We start from the raw sequence: 27,805 nt of genomic DNA on the forward strand, positions 1-27,805 counted from the left end.
TTCTTTGCAAAAGTATTTATTTTCTTCAGACATGTTAACAGGTTTTATAAGCCAGCACAATATCTGGTTACTTTTTGATGATTCAAACTCAAGAATGACTCCAAAAGTGGCAGGGGGGAAAATGTATATATAATTTCCCAAACTGTCAACTTTTAAGGCCATTGGAGAAAGCTGTAGAGCTGAGGCACAAAGTAATCCTTGTAATGTCCATCGATGAAGCCTTTCCCACTGTTGTGCACAAACCAACAAGGAACTTCCGTCCCAAACACCCTGTCAGTTCGGTAGTCTTTCTGCAGCCCTCTGAAACGGAAACGGAGTGCGTGGTCAGGGCCGGGCCAGCGCGCGGCCAGCCTGCGCACCCGGAAAGGAGGCACACTGCCCTTGGCTGGGTTTTGCACCCCCTTGGATCACGGTATCTGCCCGCCCCACCCATCCCCCTTTTCCAAGTCGTACAAAACACCAGAGCCCGGCGCTTGGTTTAGAAGGACAGGGAACAAGCAGTGTGTCCTTAGATAATTCAAATAACCTTTGTAGAGAATGACCAATAAGGGCTTTTCCAGCCAGGTAAAGCATGCAAATTAACTGTCATATGGAAACAAAGGTAGAAATAGAACTCCAGTGTGTCAGGGCTCAGCTCACAAACTACCTGCAGAATGACTCTGCAGGTGCCTCTCACCGTCCCCGGCTGGGAGAGCGTTCTGCTTAAGGGCGATGCCACCTCAGGTACCCAGCTTGTGGCCACAGGGCTTCTAATGCACGCAGGAGCGGAAAGTAGGTTAATCTTGGCATCTCATGGTACGGTACTCGTACCCCCTCACTGCGCTTCAGATGGACCACGTGCAGTCTCCTTATACAGACGTCACTCGTGTGTCTTTTCCTGGTGAACTGTTTCGTTTGCCATGAAACATCTCTCCCTGCTCTTCCGCTTTGCCGTTGAGTCCAGTCCTAACAGGAGCCCTTTTGGTTCCCATCGTATGCGTCCCATGCTTACCTGGTGACAACCAGCTTTTGTCCTTTCACTTCCATGCTTGCCTCTGGCTTCTTGGGGTCCTTTCCTGGTCGCTCGTTGAAGATACGTATCTTTGGCTCATGCATGAACTGGCCTAATGAAACAAAGTCCAGACATGTATCTACACGTAACCCGAGGAAAGACAAAAGGACGGGCTGCTCATGGGACCCGAGCTGCATGGTGGTCCCCCCTCCAGACTTCCTGCGGTGGAAAGACAGACTGAGAGGGAAAGGATGCAGGTGGCGGGATGGGTCCTTCCTGAGGGCAAAGCCATGCCGCTCACCCCGCGGTCACTGGACTGGACGTAGGAGGTGGAGCTACTGACGTAGGAGGTGGAGCTACTGGACGTAGGAGGTGGAGCTACTGGACGTAGGAGGTGGAGCTACTGGACCGTGAGTAGAATCAAACGCCCTGATGGTGGGCGTGAAGGTCCCAACTGAGAGCAGAGCTCAAATTACTTGTGACACTTAAACTCTGTGATGCTGAAATTGCAACCATTTTTTACAAAGTAGGGAAGGTTGACCTGGATGCCCCGCTTGTTATCACAGACTTCCTAAACCAGTTCACTTCTCTTCAGTTAGAAAAAACAGCCTTTAGCATAAAACATAACATGTACCCATCCCTTCTCTTAATTTGCTCACTCCGTGATGAAATCCCAGCCCTGGGAAAACCACGTCAGGAACGGCAGGCAGGCCTGGCTGCAGCCTTACTGAGTCACCCCACACCGCTGTGTTCGGTTGTATGAATCACGTTTTCTATTTTCTGTATATTATGATGTTTTGACATCTTAAAAACCCTGTCTGGCTGGGGAGAGACTGCCGCTCCCTGGGAAAGCCAGTTCTGAAAGATAGCAAAGGATGCAGCCAGGAACAAGGCCGGGATCTGCAAACTAACCAGCCCAGAGCCAGACCTCCTCTCTCTGGCCCGTGTGCCCCAGAGGAATCATTCCAGGGCCAGGTCCCAGGCAAGGAAAGCCCACCCTGTAGCCCAGCGCCCGCTGCTGAAATTGTTCAGGCCAACCCCAAACCACCCTGCTCTGTCTTGTCTTCCCCACAGAAACCCCAATAACGGCTCTGCTCTAAACCTATCTCTAGCTCCTGCTCCTGGTTCCTGACCCATATGTGGCCTTCTCCCTGTGGCCCTGCATGGCGAGAAATGCCTCGCGTTTCTATGGAAACCGTGACCAACAGTAAACGTTACACCCATTCAATGACACTGACCTCTCTGGGTCGTCACTCAGGCACCTTCACAAGTTGGGACCAGGGCACAGAGTGTAGGTGGGTCCTCCCTGAACCCTTGAGTCCACACCTGTCACTTGCCCACCTTCTAACAGTCAGAGCTGCTCAAGGCCGAGGGTGGACGGTGGACACTTTACCTATCAGTCCGTGTGCATTAGGAGAAAACTTATTTGAGGGGGCGATGTAGATCCCCAAAAAGTCTACATTGATTGGATGCTTCTTCCAAACTTGATGGAGTAAAACGGAAAAGGACATTTCTTTATCCAGGACGATGGTCACAGTTTTCTCTTTCTTCACTGAGACAAGTACCCTAATGGGAAGTCAAAATGGAATTAACGATTCCAGAACAGACTCTTTAGACAGTGATCCTCTCCCACCCCTAACAGGACTCCATTCTGCCCAGTACAAACCCCCACCTCCACCGTCCCAGTTTCCTAAGAGCTTTACAACGTTCTGGCTGGAGAATGTTGATTTCACTCATGGCTCTGAAATTCCGTCACTGTCTGTTTCTGTATCAACAACGAACGGATACTAATGGGAAGATATTCCTCATAGTGCACAACCATAGTGTTTCTAAACATACTCTGACAGAGTCGGCTGGACTTCAGTTGATGGGTTCATTCACTTGTCCATCACATACTAACTGGGGACCTCCTAATGCCAGGCGCCAGGCTAGCCCTGAGACGCACTGTGACCAAAACTACTGCCAGGAACAGGAGGAAGTAACCAGCTTTCTGAACCTCAACTTATTCACACTTAAAATGATGACTCTGAGTTCTCTGTGTCACGGATGTCTGGATGTGTTGATGTAGTCACATGTCAAGGACACGCCCGAATTCGAATGTGACAGTACTTGCCTCTGATGGAGGATGCGGGCTGTGTCGGACCAGGACAGGATAGCCGTCCGAGAGCCCCAGCTCAGCGAGATGGTCTCAGTGCTGATTTCTACTTTCATGTCTTCACGTTGGAAATAAAATCCCAGCTTCCCAAAGTAGGTGCTTAGTTTTTTATTCTGGGGCTTCTTGGCACCAATGAGCTGCCCGTTGACCAAAATCCCTGCAGAAAAAAAAACTTCTTTTCTCTTTTGTGTGCTTTTTTTTGGGGGGGGGGCACATGTGAGCACCATAATTCAAATTTATAAAACTTGAGACTATGGGGGACATTATTCTTTTATTTTCCTTCAGGATTTACATAACATTTTTTCCTTCTAATTCTCATCTTATAACTGCTTTATTATAGTTTAAATTAATTATATCACAATAAGTTCTGCTAGTTCATACTCAGAATATTTTATCTGTAATAGATCCAACAGTTAGGAATATATTTATAATTAATTTGTCACCATTGGAGTTTGAAAATGTAGTTTGAAATATATATATTACATATATATTATATACCTATATATATTCTAATTTTATTAAGGTGAGAAAGAAAGAAATCCCAGGCAGTGACAGAGAAGCATGACCATGATCTAAAATTCTAATTCAAATATAAGATCTTTTTCTTTTACCCGATTCTGGATCAGAAACAAGGCTGAGGATTTTTCCAGGCTCTGGGTCAATATTGAAACAAATATTCTTTTGGCTTTTCGGTAGGTAGATGATGAAGTGTGGGTCATTTTCAACTGGAAAATACACAAAGAAGATGAAAACAAACAAAATCACAGAAAGGAAGAGTGAGGTGAACAGTCTTTTGTTCCCAAACATCTTTAATTTCATGAAAACAGACGTGTACTGTGCTCCTGCTACATGCTAGGTCCTGTTCTAGGCCCTGGGGACCCAGCGGCCCTCACCCATTGTCCCTCCCTCATGGAGTCTCCATCAGAGTTTTATGTTATTTTACAAATGTCGGGGGAGGGTACAGCTCAGTGGCAGAGCACATGCTTAGCATGCATGAGGTCCTGGGCTCAATCCCCAGCACCTCCACTGAAAAAAAAGTAAACAAAACAAAACAAAACAAAACTCTATAAGGATATATTTTTAAGATATTATAAATATCAATTCAAAGTCCTTGCTACGTTCTCTGTCAGAATCCGAAAGCCAGTGAGCAGTGGGCTTACAATCCTAGAAATTAGCTCTGAGGCTTTCTGGATGGAAGAGGCCTACATTCCCCACAGTCTAGAAAAGCAGCACGTTTCTAGGCACCCTGGGAGCTCCTCGGATACTTAAACTTCATGGAACTGAATGGCTATGCTGCGCACCAGAAATTAACACAACATGGTAAGCCAAGGAAAGAAAAAAAGAGAACAAATAAAGAAAAAGAAACTTCAAACAGCCAGGGGTTAAGCTGGCACTTGGGACCTTCCCACAGGGAGAAGGACGCGCTCCTTCTCTCAGTGTTGACGTTTGCTCCTAAATAAAAGGAAGGGAAAGGCACAGGCTTTCTGCCGGGACCAGCTAATTGCAAAGCAGCGGAAATCCCTTCCCCTGAGAGGCGCGGAAGGAGACCAGGAATGGGAGGGGAGACACCCCTACTTCCCCCGGACCGCTTCTCCCTCACTGCAGAGGTTGACAGTGAGAAGGCAAAGAAAGAAATCTGCACAAGGAGACCACAGCTGCCAACATCACAAGGAAATACGTTTTCCTGTCTTCTACGCAATCACGCCTGCTACCCACGCCTCCTGCTGAAATCACTGGTAGAAAAGTTTCCAAACACTGATCAAAACCAGGATTGTAAAGTACGCCATTAAAACTGAACCAGCAAACACATAAACAATCCCCCGAAATAATCTATAATGATGTAGTGATACAGGAAACAACATGGAAGTATGTTTGATCGTAAAATTGACAGCTTCTCATCTTTAATAACAACACTTATTCATTGAGTGACTATTACATGTGAGCTCTTTAAAGATGGTTTTACATTTAATCAACAACCCAGCTACCTGAGTATCACTGTGCCTGTTCTCAAAGTGAAGGAAGTACAGAAATGTTAAGTAACTCACTCAAGTTCAGGCAAGTGGCACGAGCAATCTCCAAAGAGAATGTTCTTTTCACTGATACCCACAGGCCCTCCCCACACGAGAGGTGCATTTCTTCCATCCCAGAGGGTTTGCCTTGTACAGTTGGAAGTGGGGTGCTACAGAACGAACTGTCCCCCTCACCAAATTCACATGATGAAGCTGTAACCACCAACATGACGGTGTTTAGAGGTGAGGCCTTGGGAACTGATGAGGGTTAGACAAGGTCACAAGGGTGGGGCCCCCATGATGGAATCTGTGCCCTTTAAGAGACACTGGAAAGCTTGCCCCCTCTGTCTGTTTGTCTCTCTCTCTCCAGTGCACACGCAAAGGAGCCATGTGAACACACAGGAAGACGGTGCTGCCTACAAGCCAAGAAAATGAAATTTGCCTTGCCAACACCTTGCTCTTGGACTTCCAGCCTCCGGAACTCTGAGGAATGAGTTTCTGTTATTTAAACCACCCAGTCTATGTATGGTATCTTGTTAAGGTGGCTCAAGCTGGCTAATACCTGGGGCCATCTTTTTTCCATGGGAGGCAATAATACCTGTGAAAGTCACTTACTTTACCAGGATTTTTTTTAATGTGTATAAATGCTCCACAAAATTATGATCCGATTGAGATCCAGGATGTGGGAGCAGCGTGGACGGCCATTTACCTCTTATCACGTGTGGAGGGGGGGTCGTCTCAAGCACCTGTGCTCCCACCGCAGGCATGGGGATCACTGGTGTCGGCGAAGGGCTGGCCCACGACGGCAATGCATTTGGAGGAACTTTGCTGCCGTAGAACAGGGCACCTGTGTAGAAAAACCTGTCTCCATCAGTTTCCAGGTTTACTTTTCCGTGGAAGTTGCTTATAATTTCTGGAATCTGTTTTTATGCAGACCGACCCCAGAGGTTCTCAGCTAAGATTTTCGTCCATTATTTTTATTCCAGTCCTCTCTCTTCCAGCTCCTTTTGTCATCCATGCAGTGTGGGCCTGCTAGAGGGTTCTCAGCAGTTTTAAGAAAACTCAGTCTACAAGGAAACTTGGAACACTCAGAATCTTACGGTCACAAGAAACTGAAAAAAATTTCAATTTGGAAAGGTATTTTTTCTTGCAGAGGAGTAGGATGAGCAATGAAAGACTTTCAAGCATAAAAATATATTACATTAGGATCTAATTCTGCCAGGAAAACGGAATGGAAAAAGAAGTTCAACTAGAAAAAAAGAACAATATAAAATTTCTGATAATTAAAATCAAATTTGTTCATGTATTTTTTTAAATGGATAATTATCAAATCAGGTATTCCATTGCATTGAATACACTTGAAACAGTGATGTAATGGTTTTATTTTTAAAGATCCTTATTTTCAATATGCCCCAAATGAAATTTGTTGCAACTATTTAAACAAGGTCAAAAAAAATTAATGTTGATTTAAACAACACATGCTGGGGGGGTACAGGTTTTCAGAATTCCTTTGGGGGACAAGGGAGCAGACACATTGGAAGACCACGGCAGTAAACTGTCCTCAAACTGACAGGGAGAGCTTGGGCACCTGGGGACACAGGACTGGGCACAAGAGCTGGAGACAGCAGGGACTGGGGGACCTTGGCTCGGGGTAAGAAAGACCCCCAGGCAGCTAGACTGACCTGGACAGCAGGAAGAGTCTTGTGGAGGGGAGTCGGCCAGCATGCGCTCATCCCCCACCTCGTTCTCAATCACCATCGCCGTGAGGGGCGTCACTATGTGATGCTCCAGGGACATCTGCAGGATTGTTCTTGTAATTTCCCGTTTAACAGCCGCTGTAGGAGCCAGGCTCCTGTGTTCAGGGAAGAGAGACACGACAGAGCATCACTACACGCCCGGCTGCGCTGAAGCCACACAGCCCACCACTCCCGGGTTCAGCCGGGACCCTGGGGGCCACGGGGTTAAAACACAACTAACGGGCTTCATGAAGCGTAGTGTTTTCTCCGGCCAGGTAGTCCTAAGGAAGTTTCTAAATAGATTATCCTTTAGAGCAGTTTTAGGTTTGCGGCAAAACTGAGCAGAAGGTAGAGATTTTCCGTACACTCCCTGCCCCTCCCCAGCACGGCAGCCTCCGCTTTCTCAGCGCCACCCACGAGAGCGGTCCACTTGTTACACCTGATGCATCTACGTCCACACGTCCTGGTCGCCCAAAGCCCGCACTGACGTTAGGGTTTACTCTGGGGCTGTGCATTCTGTGGGCTTGGATGAACGCACAGTAACAGACATGCGTCATTACAGTATCAGACCGACTAGTTTCACTGCCCTGAAAATCCCCCGTGCGCTGCCTGCTCATCCTCCCACCCCTGCCCCCGGCAACCACTGAACCACTTTATGGCGATTGTTTTTAAAAATCAGTATTTAGCTTCTGCAGCAATTTGCTAGATACCTTTACATGCACCCAGTCGTTTCTGTAAAGGGGCAGGGAAGTTTCGCACTTGCTTCAAAGCCACAGCTTACAGCCTCGTGTCTGATTTACAATCCTATTTGACATCGCGGATTTTCTGAGCAGTTATTACGGCCGTATTTCGTTTTTCCCAACCTAGTTCAGGTGACCCTGCTCCACCTTTCTGAGAATCAAACAGGTAGCGTGGGGTTCGAGAACAGTACTTTCCTTATCCAAACACCCCCCTGTAATTCTGATACAGGCGGTCAGAGAACCATACAGTACTCTAGAAATAAAGGTTTTACATTGGAGAGTTTAAATACAGGTCAACCGAGAAGCCGGAGATGAAACAGGTCATCATATTGAGTGAAAGAAGCCAGAAAGAAAAGGACACAGTTTGTGTCACTGTATGAAATGTAGTCACAGGCAAAAGTAACTGACAGTGACAGATGTCAGAACAGGGACTTCCACTCGAGGTGGGAGGTGGGTGTTGAGTGGAAGAGAACGAAAGAAACGTCAAAGATGAGAGAAATCTGTATCTGACTCTGGGTGCTGACTAGGTGGGGGACGCACATAAAAAAGCATTACACTGGACACTGGCAGCGAACGCACGCCACACACGTTACTGTATGTGTGTTGTACGTCAAGAAAGTAAGAGTGAGCCCGGCTTTAGTGAAAAGGCTTGAAACCCTGTAATAATTTGCTGCGTGTCTTGGCTCCAAACTCTCTTTGTCTGTTACTTCAACTAGTCAAGCCAAACCTTTTGCTGTTGCAAATCCCTCCGGCGTATGTCTTCCTACCGTTCGGCTAGCAGCTGGTTGATGGTCAGGTAGGCCCACAGCTTCCTGGTGAAATCTGGATCCGCATGCTTGTCCTTGGAGAGGAAATCCTCCAAGCCGTCCATCTGGGCCAGGGTTTCCAAGACCAGCTCTGTGTTAGCCTGGATGACAAGAGGTTCGGTTGAAAGACACCAGGGCAGCAGAACTGGAGCTCATCAATTCACACTTTTTGGAGTACCTCCTGTGAGGCGTGGGGTACCATGCGACTAGACGGGGAATGCAAAACAATTCAAAAGGATGCACGAGAGGAAGTAAGCGCACACCTCTGGATTTGGGGACTGGGTTTGGGATGAGAAGGTAAGGATTTATACAATAGTTGGGAACATGGCACAGATATGCTCATGTCCTCTCTTTCACTTATTGCTTTTATTTCACTTCCTTTTTTTTTTTTTAACATGTTTGATATGCTTTGATTTTTCTGTTTTTTGTTTTGGTGGGGGAAGGTAATTAAATTTGTTTATTTTTGGAGGAGGAACTGGGAATTGAACCCAGGACCTCGGGCATGCTAAGCATGCAGTCTACCGCTTGAGCTATACCCTTCCCCCTTACTTATTGCTTTTATTCGGCATATGTGACTCTTGGAAGCCAGAGTATCAGCCTGTTAACACAGCAGGTGGGCTGTATCCAGGGGACCAGTCAGTGTTTCTAGAGGAAGCAGATAAGCACAAATACCGAAGTTGCAGTGACCACACTCTGGAGCTGCTCCAGCTTATCAGGGTCCACTTTTCCTGCCACCACAATCTCGGAGCCTTTAAAATAGTTATGGAAACTGTTCTGAGTGATGTTCGTTACTGACGACTGGGGATAGTTGAACTGAACGTTCTGCAGCAAGGGAGTAGAGACCTGGTTGTAGAATTTCTGTAATTCATTAAAGAGAGAGAGAGAGAGAGAGAAATCATTATTTTCACACCACTTTATAGCTCTCAAGCATTGTTCTCTAAGATTCTTTAAGTGCTTAGCAGGTATCTCTCAGTGTGTTCTGCCAGCATCTCTGTGGAAAGCTATGGAAAACTCTCACTGTGATTACGTGAACTGAAACAGAGGTGATCATTCTTGTTAAGACAATTATTCTGGAAAAATTGTGCTGAACACTGGAATTTGACACAACATTGTAAAATGATTATAAATCAATAAAAAATGTTAAAAAAAAAAAGACAATTATTCTGGATGTAAGAGCCTAGCATTTTTTCCTTCTGTCACGACCAGCGTGAAAAGCGCATGGACACTCATAATAAGATAAGTCAGCTGGCAACATGGAGGGACCTGGAGATCGTCATTCTAAGTGAAGTCAGCCAGAAAGAAAAAGAAAAATACCATATGATACCACTCATGCATGAAATCTAAAACAAAAAAAGAAAAAAAAGACAAGTGAACTTATTTACAAAACAGAAACAGACTCACACATAGAAAATAAACCTATGGTTACCAGTGGGGAAAAGGGGTGGGAAGGGATAAACTGGGAGTTCAAGGTTTGCAAATACTAACTTCTATATATAAAATAGATAAGCAAGTTTCTACTGTAGAGCACAGAGAACTAAGTTCAATATCTTGTAATAACCTATAATGAAAAAGAATATGAAAATGAATATATGTATGCATATAGATGACTGAAACATCCTGCTGTACACCGGAAGTTGACACATTGTAAACTGACTAGACTTCATATACATGTGTGTATATGTATATATAAAAATTAGAAAAGTCGAATAATTTAACAACAAAAAAGGTAAGTCACCTGGGTTGACATCCCCAAATCAGAACCCGTCTCTTCCCTGTTCCCAGGTTTAAATATGGCGCCTGCTGTTGATAAACGGAACCTGGAACTGACAGGGGAGAGGGGTAAAGTATATTTTTCTTCTCCTACATCTTCTTCTTGTCCATTTAGTCAAAATAAACAAGTAATTCATATCCTTTATATTTAAGGAAATGTATAGGTTATAGCTTGATTTGTGTTGTGCCATTAAAAGTGGATTTCCAAGACGCCAGTCTACTTGAAAGGGAAAAGAGTAGCCATGACTATTAGGAGGACCAATTGCTTAGCAGACTGACAGCCACAAGAAGATCTGACAGCGCCTCCCAAGACCTCTTCAAGGAATAAAGAACTGTGTACCCATCACCTTCCTGCCTCTCATCTCACTGTTAGTGCAGATACACAAGTGGGGGTGGGGTGCATGAGCAAGGAATTGGAACACTTCCAGATTCTTGTGACCTGCTATCACTGAAATAATGCCAATGTTTACTTAAACTCAGCCATCTTCATTTAGGCACCAGCTATTGCTAGTTGAATGATTTCAAGTGAAGGAAAAAAGAAAAAAAAAAAGAATAAGGCAGAACAAAATGTTACCTTGAGCTGGGAAGAAGTGTCCTGGTTTCCATAAATCCTTTGAGCGATCCCACGGTTTTCATTGGACAGCCTCTTCAGAAAGTCGTAATCGACATCGAATCCTATTCCCAAGCTGAACAAGGAGATGTTGTCTCCTATGTTGTCCCTCACGTTTTTCTGAATTTTTGACAATTTCAGTTCACCTAAACGTGACGATGACAGGAAGGAAATAAACAAGGAGGCCATGTTATAAAGTTTGAGGAGAAAACCCACAGAAAGCAGTTTAGCAAAATTTGTCCAAATTAAAAATGCACTTATGCTTTGACCCAGTCACTCAACTTCCAGGAATGTTTTTTACAGATGCAATCATACATGCTGAATTAAAGTATGGATGATGGTATATAGCAACGTTATTGGGAATGGCAACACATCAAAAACAACCTAAACGTATACCAATAAGGGAGACTGGTTAAATTATGGTACATTCAAACTGGGAAATACTATGCAGCTATGAAAAAGAACAAGGCAATTATTTATGTATTTATTGAATGAGCTCAAAGATGTATTTTTTAAATTTTAATTTATTCATTTTTTGGGGGGAGGTAATTAGATTCATTTATGTATTATTATTTTTTTTAATGGTGGTACTGGGGATTGAACCCAGGACCTTGCGCATGCTAAGCACACACTCTGCCACTGAGCTATACCCTCCTCCTTCAAAGATGCATTTTTCAAGGGGAGAGAAACAAGGTGAAGATCAGTGTATGCAAGATGCATTAGTACAGGTGTGTGTATGTACACACTTTCATATATATGTGTGTGTGTGCGTCTGTATTCAGAGTATATAGATATGCATAGAACATCTCTGGAAAGATACACAAGAAATTGGCAACCAGTGACTGTCTCCAGGGACAAGAAGTGAATGGTTGAAGGTCAGGAGTGAGAAACTGACAGGTTTTTTTTTGTTTTTTTTTTTTTTTTTACTGTATTTCCTTTTCTTCTTTACGATTTTATTCTAAAATTAAATTTTAAAAGTCATCTGATGGAAGGAGGGAAAACACTAAATCATAACAAATACACACGGCCGCCATTCTTTCTCACTCCCCCTCTTTCCAGAACCCTGGCGCACTGTCAGGACTGCACCACTCACTCCCCTTCCGCTGAGCTGTGCCGGGCGCCGGCTAGACACAGACCGTGTCTACAAGACGGACTGCAGTGCAGCGCCGCTCTCCCTCCCACTGATGCTTGTCAGCGCAAAGACGCAAATAAAGCAAATAAAGACAGCGGTACGCAACAGAAGCAGGGAGGTGGCAGGCCGTTTTGTGGACAGGAAAAGTGCTTAACACACAGGATGCATCAGAGAAGAAAGCTCACTGCATCAGGTGCAGTGAGCAGTGTGGAGAAGCACGGAGGACTAAGTTACTCAGAGGTTCTCCTGGGAGAGCTGGATAAACACTCATCACACTCACTCCTGTGCACCATCTCACACACGTCAAGTTGAGGAAATAAATGCATTTCACTAGCACCTATCAGCAATCCTCACGGCGTACGATTTGAATTCCCCACATTGTGGAGGCAAAAGGGCGGCTTTCCAGAGCATCTCCCCAAATGTCCGGGGATTGTTTTAAGTGGGGTGAGTGCTTCAGGGTTCTTTAGGAAGCATGGGTTTTAAACAGTTTAGAAATTCAGGTAAATGTCACGAGAGTTCCCATTTCAAGAAAATCACGTTCCCAAGAAACCACAGTATAAATGTTTGTCGCTAGAAAATTGAAGTGATGCTTGCCTACTGTTGGATCGCCGTCAGACACCAAAATGATAAGTGACACTGCGTTGGGGTCCAACAGTCCCAGGTTGTTGGCTTCATTCAAAATAAAGATGGCCCGCAGGAGGGCTTCGTTGATATTTGTGCCTGTGAACGCAACAGAGCATGCCATTCTGTTAGATACTCTTACTTTCCACCCAAACCATCACATCTTGGGTTCAGATTCATCTGGTGATGACTCGTGCATAATTTATTTATTCAGCACCCAAGTCATTCCATTGCTTTCCAAGGGATGTAAATTTTGGTCAAGATTCCCCAGTGGCATAAAATCCTCACTTTGTAGTAAACGCTTCCCTTAGAGAGGCATGAACCCTTTCAAAGCACGTTGACATCGACGTGTCGTTAGCCACCAAACTGAAGGTACCGATGCACCTGGACACTGTTCTGTAGTCAGTTACATGTTAGGCCATGCGAGCCATAAAAAGGCTAGTGCCACCTCCCGACACCCCTTTTTGAGGATGGAATGGTAAAAGCGTGTGTGGGATGGGTTATATGTTGTGCTTCCACCATGAACTTAGTACTCCTCATGGAACGATAAAGGTATTATTTAAGGCAGACCATGGCAGGCTGGGCACAGACCACTGCGGGAGGGAAGAATATTTCTTATGTGAACTGAGGTTTGAATCTAATGGAATTTGCTCCCTGGGCTTCAGGCTGAACCCCCTCACCTCCACTGGGCTGGATTTTCTCAATATAATTCTTGGCGTCCGCAATCTGTGTTTTTGTAGCTGAGACTAAATCATTTCTCCAGGTTCGAACGTTGTGGTTGAAATCAACCACAGAGAACTGGTCTTCAGTGCGTAGGTCATCCAATATGGTCTTCATGGCTTCCACTGTCTATTTAAAAAGAGGATGGAAGTAAGTTCATGTGTGTCAGTTTTTTTTTTTAGATTCTTTATAAGTGATATCATAGGAATGTTTGTCTTCCTCTGTCTCACTTACCTCACTCAGTATGATAATCTCCAGGTCCATCCATGTTGCTGCAAATGGCATGATTTCATTCTTTTGTACCCCAGAAACTAACACAACTTTGTAAATCAACTACACTTCAATTAAAAGAAAGAATGGAAAAGATTCTTAATACATAAGCTTTAAGCCTAAGAAGAAACGAGGAGGACCAATCATTCATCCTAGTCATTTTCAAGGTGCAATTCTCCTAGAAAACATCTTGAACCCACCTCAGTAAACACAGGTCTGCCTCTCACGGATCCTGAACATGTTTTGTCTGCATTTTGATATTTAAACTTTCACCATCTCATTTCGTTATGCGTGACCAGTTTCATGGTCTCATTTTAAGTTCAGGATTATGAGCCTCAGAGCCAATCCGAGCAGCATTTGAACGAACTGGTCACATCTCCCTCTTAAGACAACTTGCTCATTATCTTCCAGAACCTCGGCCTGTCTTGGTTTTTTCCCCTCTGATACTCACTGACTGCTTTTCTTAATCTCCTTTGCTGGTTCCTCCTCTTCTCCCCAAACTATTCTAATTATTGGAAGAGTGTAGGGTTCACTCTTGGTTCTCGTCTCTAATTCCACTTGCTCCTTGCTGTTCTCATCTGGGCTCACTGCTGTCAGTACCTTCTACATGCTGGTGGCTCCACCACGTACAGCTCGCTATCACCCTTTTGAACACTGGACTGGACGTGTCCACTTGGGTGTGTAACAGTCGTCTGAACTTCAGTGATAAACCAAATGCCTGACACACAGTAGGTGCTTAGTAAACATTTGTTAAACGAAAGAAGAAAGGGAGGAAGGAGGAAAGGAGGGAGGGAGGGCAAGAAGGAAGGAGAGAATAAACTGTTGTGTTAGACCAGTGGTTCTCAACTGAGAGCAATGTCCTCCCTGCAATGTCTGAAGACAGTTTTGATCGTCACGACTGGGAGGGTGGGTGCTACTGGCATCTAGTGGATAGAGGTCAGGGATGCTGCTAAACATCTGTGTGTGGAAGGGAGAGCTCAGTGGGAGAGCGCATTACAAGGTCCTGGGTTCAATTCCCAGTACCGCCATTAACAAAAACAAACAAACAAACAAACATCCTACAATGCACAATGTGGCCCTCACAATAAAGGACCAGCCAGCCTAAAATGTCAGTAACACCCCGATGGGAACCTCAGCATTTGGGTGTAAGCACAGTGGGCAGGGCCACGTTGTTTCCAGCTGTTGGATCCCAGAACAGTAGTGAACACTTGGATGGTCAGAATTGGTTGTTCAGTGAATGAAAGGTTCGTTGGTTGTTCAAAGTGGTTGAATGGATGGATCCAGCCATCAATGAATGGATGAAATGTCCTTGTTGGTTTAGAATCACATCTATACCATTAACACAGAGTGAGCCTACGGAAGCATGAGACAGGATGGTCCCCCTCAATGAATTACAATATAATTTAGAAAAAATGCACATAACTGTTTCAAAGTTACTCATGAACAACGGCAAGACACCAGAGTAAAATGTTATACGGAAGAACTGAAAGAATATTAAAGCAGAAGAGTGAGCAGAGTGAGAAGAGGCTATACTGAGATGATATTTTTCAAAAAGGTGAGGGTTGAGTAAATCTCTGCTCCTCATAAGCCACCCAGTCCGTGTAACCTTGTCAGCAGCCTGAGCTAAGACAAGCCCTAGGCGGGAGGCACACTGAACAACTGTAGTGCCAGGAGGAGGTCGAGGAAAGTCGGCAGCCCATGGCCCACTGTCAACCAGGGGGTACTTACCTGTTTCATTTTCACTCCCCACATCGAGCCACTAACGTCGATGACAAAGAGGATGTTCTTGGGAATTGGGTCCATGTTTTCAGGAGCAAAGAAGTGGACAAAATATCCATTAAATACCTGAAAACCAGAAACTATCTGTGAGACAAACCATTACGTATGTTTGGTATGGAGGAAGATGAGGGTCTGGGGATGGAGAGAGGAGGGGACACATGGTGAGCAGAAGGCGTGACGGCCGGTTGTAAGGAAGAGAACAGAGGGTTGGGGTCCACCCGTCCCTCCCTTCTCCTTCCTGCTCCTTCCCTAGGAAGCTCCGAGCCTTCTCAGCAGTTCAACCCCCAGGGTGTCTCACTCCAGTCCCCTCCGCTCCACCCAGTCTCCGTTGAGAGCCTCCACTCCAGGCGCCCTGCGAACCAACAGCGAATCAGGAGGAGCCCCTGCTCTCATGAGGCTCATGAGCAAGTAGAGGATCCAGACAAATACAGAGGCAATTTTCCAGCCCAGGGAAAATTCCAGCAAAATAAAATTCTCCGAGAACACCCAGTGGAGGTGCGTCTACCTCAGAAGAGGGGTGGGGTCCTTTCCCAAGGAAATGGCATCTGTGCTGGACTTGAGTGAGAGTTTGGAGATAGCCTGCCAGCGTGGGGGCTGGGGGTGGGGCTGGGGAGGAGACTTCCAGACTGTGTAGCCCTGGGGCATCCTTAGGTCGCTGTAAGTGGTTCAGTGCGATGAATGCCGGAATTCAAGGCTTCAGGGCACAGAAGCCACTGGGCAGATCACGAAGGACCTTCATCTGCACCCTAGGGAGTCTGGACTGTACTTGAAGTTGACAGGCGGTCCCTCGGGCTGGATCCCTGACCACCCTCCGTCTTCCCCTGATGAGTGGCTCACTTCATTCTCTTTCCATTGCCCTTTGGATGCTTCTACCAGGACGCGACAGTGTCCGGCTGCAGGCTGTGTGGCTGGGGACACCCCCCGACCTCCCAGGCCCTGGAGAGAAGCACGGGCTTTTGGACACTCTCAAAGGGCTCTGACCTTAGTGTGGGGAAAGACAGACCCACATCTAAGACACGACACAAGAGGAAGGGGAAACACTCAAGAACTCTCTCAAGGAACATAATCTCCGTGCCTTCTTTGATAGTCTGATTGCAAAGGGCCTTGGATGGTCATCTAAAATTCCCATTTTGTGATTTCCTATGGTTCTTCATTTGAGGCCTAGAAGTACCTTTCTGGGACCAAGGGCATGAGACCCAGTGACCCTTATTCAGTTATCTTGACATAAAATGCTTGGCGACACGTAGAGAAATATGATTTTAGTCCCTCGTTGGCAGCCTGGACACTTGCGTTGGCAGCTAGGAACACCCAGAGGCGGAGGGTGTGGGTTATTCAACGAGAGGTAGAGGTCTGGTTTCGGCAGGGCCCTTCTCCTCAAGTCTGCTCTCACCCACCTGAAGTTCACCGACCTTCTCTTCTCTGTTCACATCGTACATCACCACCAGCTCTCCGTCTACCGCCGTCTCAGAGCAGTCGGGGCATTTTCTTTGTTGTGCTACCGTGGGCTTGAAGGTGATGTGTGCCTGGAAAGAACAGTGGTGTGCGAGCGGGTCTCGGCCCCCCTCCCTCTCCAGGTGCCGGGCTGATGGCTGCGCCTTCTCACACACACAGGAGAAGAGGTGCGGCCCCATGACCCGGGGCCATTCAGCCCCGTTACTGATGGGGGGGCCAACCCAAGGGGTGCGAGGGGCGACTAACAGCCCAAGGTGCTGCTGGCCAGGTTTCAGTCCTTTATAAGAGATTCAAAGAATTCCTCCCTCCCCCCCGTGGTAGAAACGGCTACCAGCTCTAGAAAGAGTTGGTGAAAGGGTCTTGAGAGGACTCCGATCTTTCCGAAGGTGGCTATTATTGGCCATTAAGGGAAAGAGAATTAAGCTGAGCATCTCTTGCTGAGATGAATGAAAATCCACTCTGTATTATGTGAGAGCTGTCTTTTAGCTACTGCTCAAGCGGGTGACTTGGAGGAAATGAAGCTCCAAAGTGGACGGCCACTGGTCAAAATGCAATGGAACGATCAGTAGTTTTAGCCTGTACACCCCGTGGAAGACCCTAGACTTTGCTCAAGGATCCCTGTTCCTTCGTATAGTCACCTCAGCTCAGCACCTGGTCACTTTTCTATCCCCCAGAGAAGCAGCAGAACCCACGAGCCCGTGGCCACTTCAACTATGTGACATGCAACGCTCATGGTACCTTCTGCTGTCCCTTAGATACGACCGGAACTCCATCGAAATGCCCATCAAAGGTGTCCAGAACATGAAGAAATCTCAGTCCCTGAGGCTCAATGATCCGCACATCTACCTAGAGGTGGGAAAGAAAATGACTCAAAGCATTAAAACATCTTTCAAGGGGTTCTGAACAAGAGGTACAACGACTAAGTCCTCCACTCTTCTTCTCATCTTTGAGAAATCAAAATTCTCTTCTCAAAGAAGACCCAACATGGGTTCACAATCACTTCTGCATGCCCTTTACATTCTGTGGGATACGATGCATCTCACCACGGAGGCCAAAGACCCTCTGGGCAAATCAGTACTCCCCTTCAATGGCTTCACTTCTCTGGGATTTAATTCCTTTTATTCTACTCTATTCTAACCTATCCTATCCTATTCATTTTTATTTATAAGAATGGAATGAAAATTTTACCATGATCCATTCATCTCCTTCCATCTTCTCCATCTATGAGCAATTCACAACCTGCCTGCTTCACCCTCCTAGCTGCCAAATGGAGAGTAGGTTGAATTGTGCACTTCCCTGGGTTTCTTCCAGATCTCTGTCGTACACAGATGTTCATGTGATGTCACAAAGATTCGAGCCAAGAAAAGTGAAGCTTAGTTCTTAAGGCAAGAGGTGACAATTACAGCAAAGGTGAGTTCAAAATGGTAGACAGTGCAATGCCCCAGGCATTGCTCTCTTGAGGTGATGATAGTTGGGGTGCCACGTGGGGGACACGGTGCAGAGGAAGACCACTGACTCAGCATTCACTGAGCTCCTACGACTTGCCAGCTATTTCCACCAGCTCGTCTCACTTGTAACCAAGGCATGTACGTGTGCTGAGTACCCTTTTCACAGATGGGAAAATTGAGACTCAGGATAACTTGATGCATGTCAGAAGGCGAGGGTAATGGGTTGAATGGTGGCCCCGCTGAAAAACATATGTCTAGATCAAATCCCTGCAACCTGTGGCCGCTACCTGATTTGGAAAAAGGGTCTTTGCAAATGCGATAAAGGACCTGGAGATGAGATCAACCTGTACTGCCCAGGGGGCCCTAAATCCAGTGACAAGTGTTCTTACAGGAACAAGACAGAGAGAGACTTGAGACACTCAGGGGAGGAGGTGATGTGACCGGAGAGGCAGCGATTGGAGTGAAGTGGCCACGAGGCCACACATCAAGGAATGCTAGCAGCTTGCAGACACCAGAAGAAGCAAAAAACACTCTCCCCGAGAGCTTTCAGGACTGTGGCCCTGCCAGCTCCTTGCTTTCAGATTTCTTTCCTCCAGAGCTCCGAGAGGACACATTACTGCTGTTTTAAGCCACGCAGTGTGTGTGGTCCTTTGTCACCGCAGCCACAGGAAACCGAGACAGCTAAGAAGGAGAGGAGCCGGCATTGAAATCAGTAGAGAAGGGGTCTGGTTGACTCCAAACCCATAGTCTTTTCTGCACACCGCCCTGTCCTGCAGCATTGAGTGGCATCGAACACCACAAAGAGTGGTGACAGACAGAGTACAGATTGGGGACAGGGGCCCCATGAGGGTGGCGTCACCGCACGCTCTGCACAAGATGCTCACCTGCATGTGTTTGGCCAGCCGTCCCGGGTGCAGGGGGAGCCTGTGTTCATAGGAGCCCAGCTTCCTCCACTTCATTTCGTGGTAATGAAGCTCAAACTGCACCTCTGATCCGGGGAGGACGTTCACTTCGGTTTTGAAGTTCTCCATGTCAAGAGCTCTGCTCCTAAAGATGTGAATCCCCCGCCCCCCATAAGTCATCACATGCAGAATCTATGCAGAGGGCAACCGGACTTCCCTGGGCTGTCAACCTGCTCAGAGGTAACTGCAACTTCTAGGTAACTTTCATTCCACCAACCTGGAATTTCTCTCTCCTCCCCTACCTGATCTTTTTCTTCCAGAGCTTCTTACAGATTTGGGAGTCACCTGCAAAGAGCTACCAGTTATTGACCCCCTACTATGTGCCAGGAACTTGACACAGATTATTGCTATTACAGCAGCTCTGCAGGATGGATACCAATACCCTCAGCCATCAGATGGTAACCGACGCGGCTCACGAAGGGTAAGGAATCTGCTCTAGACCACGCGGCGAGTCGACTGTAAGGGCAGGACTCAAACCCAAGTTTCATCGACTCCAAAGACAGCTCGCATTTCTCCTGCTGCTCATGAGACTCATTCTAAGGGTTCTTTATATTTTTGAACGTCTTCAGAAAGAAGACATCTACTGTTTCATCAAATTGAGTATATATTTCCAACATTAGGCCAGTTATGATTTCCAGCATGAAACCAGCATTATTCTTTATTTCCAGCATGAGGCCAGCATTAGTCCCACACACACCAAGTCCAATGTGATCGTTAATCTTGAGGTGTTGATGGTTTTAAAGAGAAAACCATCTGAGCATTGGGATAAACAATGAGTGATTTTTTTTAAAAAAATTAAATAATTAAATGGCTAAATAAGCAAGGTGAGACTGCACAGCCAGCTCATCTGGGATCAGGGAAATACCATGATGAGCTTGGGATACTGGACGGCTGGAGAAAAAGACACACGGAGCTTAGGAGTAGCGCGTGCGGTGAGAGGCTGAGTTATCTGGGGGGCGGACTGGTGCGTGGGCTCCTTCTCTGTCGTATCTGCAGTACCTGGAAGACTCTCTGCTACAAACACGTCTTTGTGGACTGAAGAAGTAATACGTGGGTGGATGCTGTGGTCAAGGTGATGAGTAAAGAAGGCAAAACGATACTTCAAGATTAAAGACCTGAGGAACCTGGGTCCACGCTGGGGGTGTTCCCTCAGCCTGGGCTATCCTGTCCTCTCTCCTGGCTGAAGTCTGCTCATCTCTCCGGGCTCAGTGCAAGCATCAGCTCTTCTGTGACGACCTTCTGGACCCCCAGATGGAATTGTTCCTTTGGTCCTTGGGGCCCCTGAAGGGTTTGGCACCCTCTGTACATTAGCACATTGCACCGTTATATACCACCCCCTTGTATATTATATATACTATAGTCAGCTATAGGTTACATATATTATAGTCACCTATGTGTTTTACACATTACAGTCATTTATATGTTATATATACGATAGTCACCTATATGTTATATATATTATGGCCACTTATATATATTAGTCACCTATATAATATATAGTCACCTATGTTATTTACAATAGTCTCCTATGTTATACCTATTAGTCATTTATATGTTATATAGGATAGTCACTTATATATTATATATTATAGTCACTTCTATATTATCTACATGACAGTCACCTGTATGTTATATATACGACCTGTGTGTTACATATTAGATAGTCACCTCTATGTTATATATGAGACAGTCACCTATATGTTATAGATAAGATAGTCACCTGTCCGCTACATATATGAAGTCACCTGTATGTTACATATATGAAGTCACATGTATGTTACATATAAGAAGTCACCTGTGTGTTACACATATGTAGGCTATACAGTGTAGGCTCTGAGGCTGTCTCCCCACTGGCCTGACAGTGTTCGTTGTGGTGTCACTGTCACCTCTGACAGAACGGGGTACAGTGTTGACATTCAATGCATTTTTTGAATGAATGAACACATGAACGAAATGGAAAGAAACTCAGCTGAAGGGAACTTTGGGATGTAGAGGAGGAGGAGGAAGAAAGACACATGTAGGCTCTGGGAGGAGATTAGATACGCAGTGAGGACCAGTGAACATTCCTTTGACACTTCCTGTTGGAGAGGCTGCCTCTTTGAGGGTGGTCTGCCATTCCCAGTGTCTTAGTTAAGACTATAATGGGTAGAAAAAAGTAAACAGAATCTACACTAAGTAACTGGTGCTGGAAAGGGTGCCACCCCATAAAAACAAGGCAGAAAAAAAATCATTACAGCAAATTCCAAACCCTTCTCTGCAGAGGTGGGCAGTGCTGGGCCCGGCTCGGCAGAGGATCCGCACGGCCTCTGCGTGCTCTGCTGGCAGCCACGTTTAGTCACAGAGCGCCCTCCACACGCACGCCGCGCTGCCTGGGGGGCGGCTGTGAGAGCGCCTGCAGCTCAGGTGCTGCAGGAGGCCTTGGGCAACTGTACGGTGATTCCCCGTTCTCCCACCTGCGACCAGGTCTGCGCTTGCTGGAGGCTGGCCCGCCGTGGAGGGGATGGGGCTGAGGCGGGCAGCAGTGGGACAGGAGCCCGGCTGTGCGGACCCCCCCTTACCTCAGCAGTCCCGCACTTTTGCCTTGTGCTCTCGCCTGTGAGTAGAGGGCTCGGCCAGCAGATTTCTCCCTAATGGAGCTGGTAAAAGTCATGCCGTTCACAGTCCTGAAAATGACAGAGGGCCCATGCTTGGTCCAAACGGTAGTCTTAGCACCACAAGCAAACATCAGTGGTGTGGCCATTGTGGAAAACAGTACAGAGATTCCTTAAAAATCTGAAAATAGCTTTACCCTATGATCCAGCCGTCCCACGCCCGGGCACATATCCAGTAGGTGACTCTGTGCAGCTCCACACGCACTCGTGTGTGGTTCCCCCTAAGCCAGGGCAGCGCCATGTATTTTTCTCTCCCCAAGTAAGTGGGAGGTTGTTACCATAGAGACAGGCTGAAGTTGACTTTCATTTATTAGAGAAGAAAAGCAAATCCTTCACAAATTCTGTTCCTTCGAACAGAAACAAATGCCGGGGACCCATGCACATGATGACTCTTCTTTTCCTTAAATGGAGGCACTGGGAATTGAACCCAGGACCTCGTGCATGCTAAGCACATGCTCTACCACTGAGCTACACCCTCCCCCCGCAAGATGGCTCTTGATACGCAGTGGGTCCACAGCTTTGAAAGTGAGAACCCTTGGAGCAGCTGACCATCATGGTCCCTTCAAGGTATGAGGGGCTTAATTCCGTGAGTAGAGGGTATCCAGCTTCTGGTTCTACAGAGTAGTTACTCACATGGAGAAGTTGGAGATGAAGGCTCCTTTGGGAATCTGAACATCAAACACGACACTCTGAGGCTGTGGGGAGTGGTTCACCACTTCGGCCTGGATGACGGTGTTGGCCATCCGAGAAGTAATAGTAGACTGGACTTTATAGCTAGAAAGGGTGACTTGATCCACATCGCCCTGTAATTGGCAAGAAAATACAACTGTACTCGAAAGAAAATTACACAGAGCCTCACTATGTATTTGGTGTTAACAGCGGTCCATGTTATTACAAACCGTTCTAAGGCATTGGTCAGCACACAACTCGGGTGTTATTAAGCATAACTTTTGGGAAGACCCCGCAGGCAGAAGTCTGCCTCTGTTGCGAGATATCCTGAGATGTCTTTCAGCTCTGTAAGTCTATAAATCATGATTTGAAAAATTAGAATACAAGGGGGAAAAATGGTTCTAGGGAGGCAAGATCGGATTACGTAAGTGCAGGAAATAACTTCAGAATGCCGGGGCAGAGGAAAGGAAAGGACACGGGGTTACAGTGTTGGAAGGGGACCTGGGCTGTATCTTCAGAGTGGGGCACTGCCAGGGGCATGGTGGGGTGGTCCCCAAAGTCCCAAACTGGGACCTACCTTCTTCAGTCTTATCTATTGTAATTTCATCTTCTCCCAGTCCTCTTCTCCTTCCCAAATTAAAACAAAATATGAGGGGGTGGAAGTATAGCTCAGTGGTAGAGCATACGCTTAGCATGCACAAGGTCCTGGGTTCAATCCCCAGTACCTCTATTAAAAAAAAAAATCTAAAGACAAAATATGGGAATTCTCATGGGTTTGAGCTACAGTCCGGCACTCTGGAACTCCTTCCTCAGTCCCTCTCTGCTGATTTAAGGCAGCTCCAGTATCCATGTGCTCAAAGACAAAGTACTACTAAAAACACATATCTTTTGGGAGGTGCCTCTAGAGGGTAAGATTCTTCAAGGTTCTGGCAATTACACGACCCACTAGGTTTTACTTTTTCCTCTGAAAGGTTTGGTTTATTTCCATACTGAGTGTCCTTTACCCAAACTTTGTCATCCAAGATTAAACCTTTCAACTTGTTAACATGCACTGGGGATTGAACCCAGGACCTTGTGCACGCCAAGCACACACTCTCCCGCTGAGCTGTACCCCCCATGCCTTTAGGGGTCCTATTTTAAATCAGAACTGTTACACTGGAGTAAATACACATGCTTGGATGAAACCTACGCTGTCGGGCAAAACTTGAGAAAATGAAGAGGAGGGCCCTTTCCAGCTCATGGGGACATCACTCCCGCTGTGCGCACACTGCACCCTGTCATCTGAATTTGGGCTTCCAAACAGAATTGGGCAAGGGGGCTGTTTCGTAAGGCAGGTAAATGCTCTCAGTGATGAAGACGAAGGAGGCCACTGTATCGATTTCTCAATAATAGGTAACAGAAAAGTCATTCAAACATCAATTTTTAACAAAATCAAAGTCAACTTACCACCATTTCTCCAGGTTCTCCAGAAACACTTCTCTGTGAAAGGAAATTGGAGAATCAGTCTTCAAAAGTGCATTGCTTATTACCTTGAGGGAAAAAACTGTTTTCTCTTGGTCAAAAAAAATTTTTTTTTCTTCCATACTGAGCAGTAAACTCATTTACTGGAGCCAAGACCTAAATATCAAATAGTCCTGAATACTACTTTCTGGCTTGTTTCTGTGAACAGATGTCTCAGCCCCTTTTCAGTGGCGTGTCCATCATCCTTTGATTCAATGCTTAAATATGAGCTTTTAATTTTTTTGGAAGTGGGAGGGGAGTAATTAGGTTATTTATTTATTTTTTTACTGGAGGTTCTGCGGATTGAACCCAGGACCTTGTGTATGCTAAGCATGTGCTCTACCACTGAGCTGTACCCACCCACCTCAAAACAAGTATTTTTACGGATGGGGGTTATAGCTCAGTGGTACAGTGTGTGTTTGGCATGGGTTCTGGGTTCAATCAATCCCCAGTGCCTTTGTTAAGGGGAAAATTTTTTTTAATTAAAAAAACCCAAATTTTTAAATAGGGTGATTTAATTTAATTTAATTTAATTTAATTTTTTACGGGGGGTAATTAGGTTTATTTATGTATTTAATTTTAGAGGAGGTGCTGGGGATTGAACCCAGGACCTTGTGCATGCTAAGCATGCCCTCTACCACTTGAGCTATACCCTCCCTCCAAAACCAAATGTTTTTAAATGAAAATATTCAACCAAACTCATGCTGAGTGGCATATATCACCATTGTTCTACTTGACTAAGTGTTTTCATAGCAGCAAGTCAGTGGGAACGAATATCTGTTTCTTTCATTAGATGAAGCTACGTGGGGACAGAGACGTAAACGAATCTCCTCGATGGTTTAGCCCCGAGGCAGGCGCGGTGACGGCAGGTGGAAAATTCTGTACTCTAACCCCTGTGCTCCGGAATTAGCCACACGAATGACTGTCCTGGGGGCATGGAAAGCTGACTGCCTTTTGAGTGATGGGTGGACATTTAATGCCTGGCAGACTTTTAAAGAATAATGCAAGAATTGGTTATAAGCTTAGCTTGTCTGATTTGGGGTGAACTGAAATTTTAGGGGGTGTTTTGCACCCTAGTGAGGCCAGCAGTTGCCTTCTTTTGGACTTTTTAAATGCAGTTCTCAACGACTAAGATTCCTCTTTTAGCGGGAGACCCTGACATGAGGGCTTGCCGATTGGGTTTTAACATTATCAGTCCACAAAACACATGGACTTGTAGCAGGTCAAAAATTCATCCCCACACAAAACATGTCATAGGTCAGCTTAGCGTTGCTTCCACAAATACTTTTTTTTTTTTTTTTTTTTTTTTTTAGCACATGGGCTCTACGTGGGAGAAGCCCCCGAGAGAACTCATCTCTGTGAGTTAGAAGATTTTGTCTATGATGCTGCTGGTCTCTGGGATGCAGCCGCCAGCGCAGCCTGGTCCCCTGTGTTCTGTGAGCTACTCCCCAGACAGTAGTGACCGGTGGGGGAGGATATATGCCTGTAGTAAGAGGCGTCTGCCACCGCTGGGGTAAGAAATGTCCTCCTAAGGAGTAATTCCTCCCTACAAGGCAGTAAAACCATCCCATAATCTTAAACTTCGAAGAAAACACGTAGCCATGTGTTCTTTAAGGGACCAAGGTGACCCTTACAGCGTGGAGGCTAACAGACAGCCGCGTGGAGGTTTCACTTTATTTCACCTTGACCGCGATTCCCCCTGGATGTAATGCCATTGCACTAAGATACAAGCTCTTGAGAAAATCTAGCAAAACGCATCTCAGTCCTCTTCTTCTGTCTTCAGTCATGATCCCGTTGACCTAGTTTCCCTTTTGGAACCGAGGCTTACTGTACCTGGTGCCGACGGGTTTCCGGCGCAACTTGAAATTCGCCTGGGGCCACTTCCACAAGCTCGCCATACTCTGCAAACTTAAAAAAGGATTTAGGATGTTCACTTCGATTAACAAAAAAGAAGCAGCTGCTGACAGGTGTACCGTATTCAATGTATGATTTTGTCTGATTTTTCCATATCTCTGGGCAAACTCATTTTTTTAATACGATGATTTCTTTAATGTATTTGTTTGCTAGTTATGTCTCAGAGGTGAGGAAACAGAAGTTAATATCTTCAAATTTGTTGGATGCAGGAATTCATTTTTGAGTTTGCCTGAAGACAATTAGGCATCCAGTTAACAGGTACAGGGGTTATAGTAACCCAGGGACCAAGCAGGTGCTGGGGGAGCACTGGGTAGATCTTGGGGGCCTCGGCAGTGTCTAAGCAGACAAACGCGAACCTTTACCCATCCAGTTACAATTGTTGATACAAAAGAGAATACCAGTCAGTGCCTGAAAAAGCACAAACACATTTGGATGTCTTGGCTTCAATTCCTGGCTCCGCCAAGGAGATTTCCAACACACTCTGGTGGTTTTTAAAGTGTCGGAAAATATGATAGTTTCTAAGCAGACAGAGCAATTTTTTTTTCCCTTGCAAATATGCCATCCTGCTCTTTGGCATTTTTGTAGGCAATCCACTCTGCATCACAAGCTGCTGCGTCTTCCAGGATATTCCCATAACACAGGCTGTTCCTCCGGCAGCAAAATAGCTCTTGTGTGATTTTCAGGATGACTCAATTCAAGACTCTCGTTACCCTGAGGAGGCCCAAGGGTCTGAAGCAGTGACCTCGAGCTCCCAGGGAGTAATTCCTGCACTCTGCCAGCCCACTTGCCCAATCTCCCTCCTTTAAAAAAAAATTTGCATTCTTTTTTATTGAAGTCTAGTCAGTTTACAACGTTGTGTCAATTTCTGGTGCACAGCACAATGTCCCAGTCATACATATACAGACATACACTCGTTTTCATATTCTTTTTCATTAAAGGTTATCACAAGATATTGAATATAGTTCCTTGTGTTATACAGTATAAACTTGTTGTTTATCTATTTGATATACAGTAGTTAGTATCTGCAAATCTCGAACTCCCAATTTATCCCTTTCCAACCCCGCTACCCTCCCTTTAACAGAGATGTTTAAAGTGCCCTTAATTTGGAAATCATTGTTCACTTAGGTGTGAAAAACAACAGTGCTTTGAAAATGGCTTTTCCTGCACTCTTGTAAGTTCATAACAATAGCCCTGCAGCTAGTGATTATGAAGTCCCTCCTTGGGCTCTACTGTGCTAGATAGTTTACATATGTCACTTGATTCTTGCAGCAACTTTTTGGGTTAGTTCAATTATTATCCCCATTTTTCAGATAAGGAGGGACTGGCTGTCCTCCATACCTGCCACCCTATGGCGCCAGCCCATGGATTTGATTCTCATGTAGAATCCATTAACGCTTTAAAGTATAAATACATGTTCCAGTAACTATAACAGTGAGCACTTCTTTCTGGGGGGAGGGAAGGTAATTAGGTGTGTTTATTTTTTAATGGAGATACTGGGGGCCCCAGGGACCCCAGGACCCTGACCACCCCCCCTCCCACCGTTAACAGTGAACACTTCTACTCAGATGAATTTTATCACGAATGTACAAGCAACAGGCAAGTTACTAAGCGAACGGACAGGGCTGATGGCAAGGAGTCTTCTGGAAGTACTTACTTCTGAAAGTCCATTGGTGGGGATTTCGAAGCCTCGTGCTTTAGAGAGAAGGAACCAGACCAGGAAGCACGTGAGTCCCTTCATGGTGCCGGGCGGCCGTGCCCAGCGCTCCCAGGCAGGGTCTGGGGAGAATCCCACCGCTCACTGACCCACGTTCGGGGGACAGAGCCGGACGGCTGGCTTTTAAAAAGCAGAAAAGAGAAGACGAGAGCTCTC

At 45.9% G+C, this 27,805-nt stretch overlaps 1 protein-coding gene across 1 annotated transcript; it reads right to left on the reverse strand.

Annotated features, from left to right (window-relative positions):
• On the reverse strand, positions 1-27,805 carry ITIH2 (inter-alpha-trypsin inhibitor heavy chain 2). The gene is made up of 21 exons (XM_045522089.2): positions 27,590-27,805; positions 25,855-25,929; positions 23,968-24,000; positions 22,486-22,655; positions 21,760-21,864; positions 19,124-19,286; positions 17,530-17,637; positions 16,734-16,862; positions 15,289-15,405; positions 13,251-13,419; positions 12,544-12,669; positions 10,782-10,963; positions 9,110-9,295; positions 8,399-8,538; positions 6,838-7,007; positions 5,865-6,002; positions 3,758-3,871; positions 3,105-3,303; positions 2,385-2,557; positions 992-1,103; positions 1-300 (listed from the first exon to the last, which is right to left on the reverse strand). Exons 1-21 carry the CDS (start codon positions 27,671-27,673, stop codon positions 153-155), a joined length of 2,841 nt encoding a protein of 946 aa, XP_045378045.2. The 5' UTR covers positions 27,674-27,805; the 3' UTR covers positions 1-152.

This window comes from Camelus bactrianus, chromosome 35 (assembly GCF_048773025.1).
Source record: "Camelus bactrianus isolate YW-2024 breed Bactrian camel chromosome 35, ASM4877302v1, whole genome shotgun sequence".
Lineage (NCBI taxonomy): Eukaryota > Metazoa > Chordata > Mammalia > Artiodactyla > Camelidae > Camelus > Camelus bactrianus.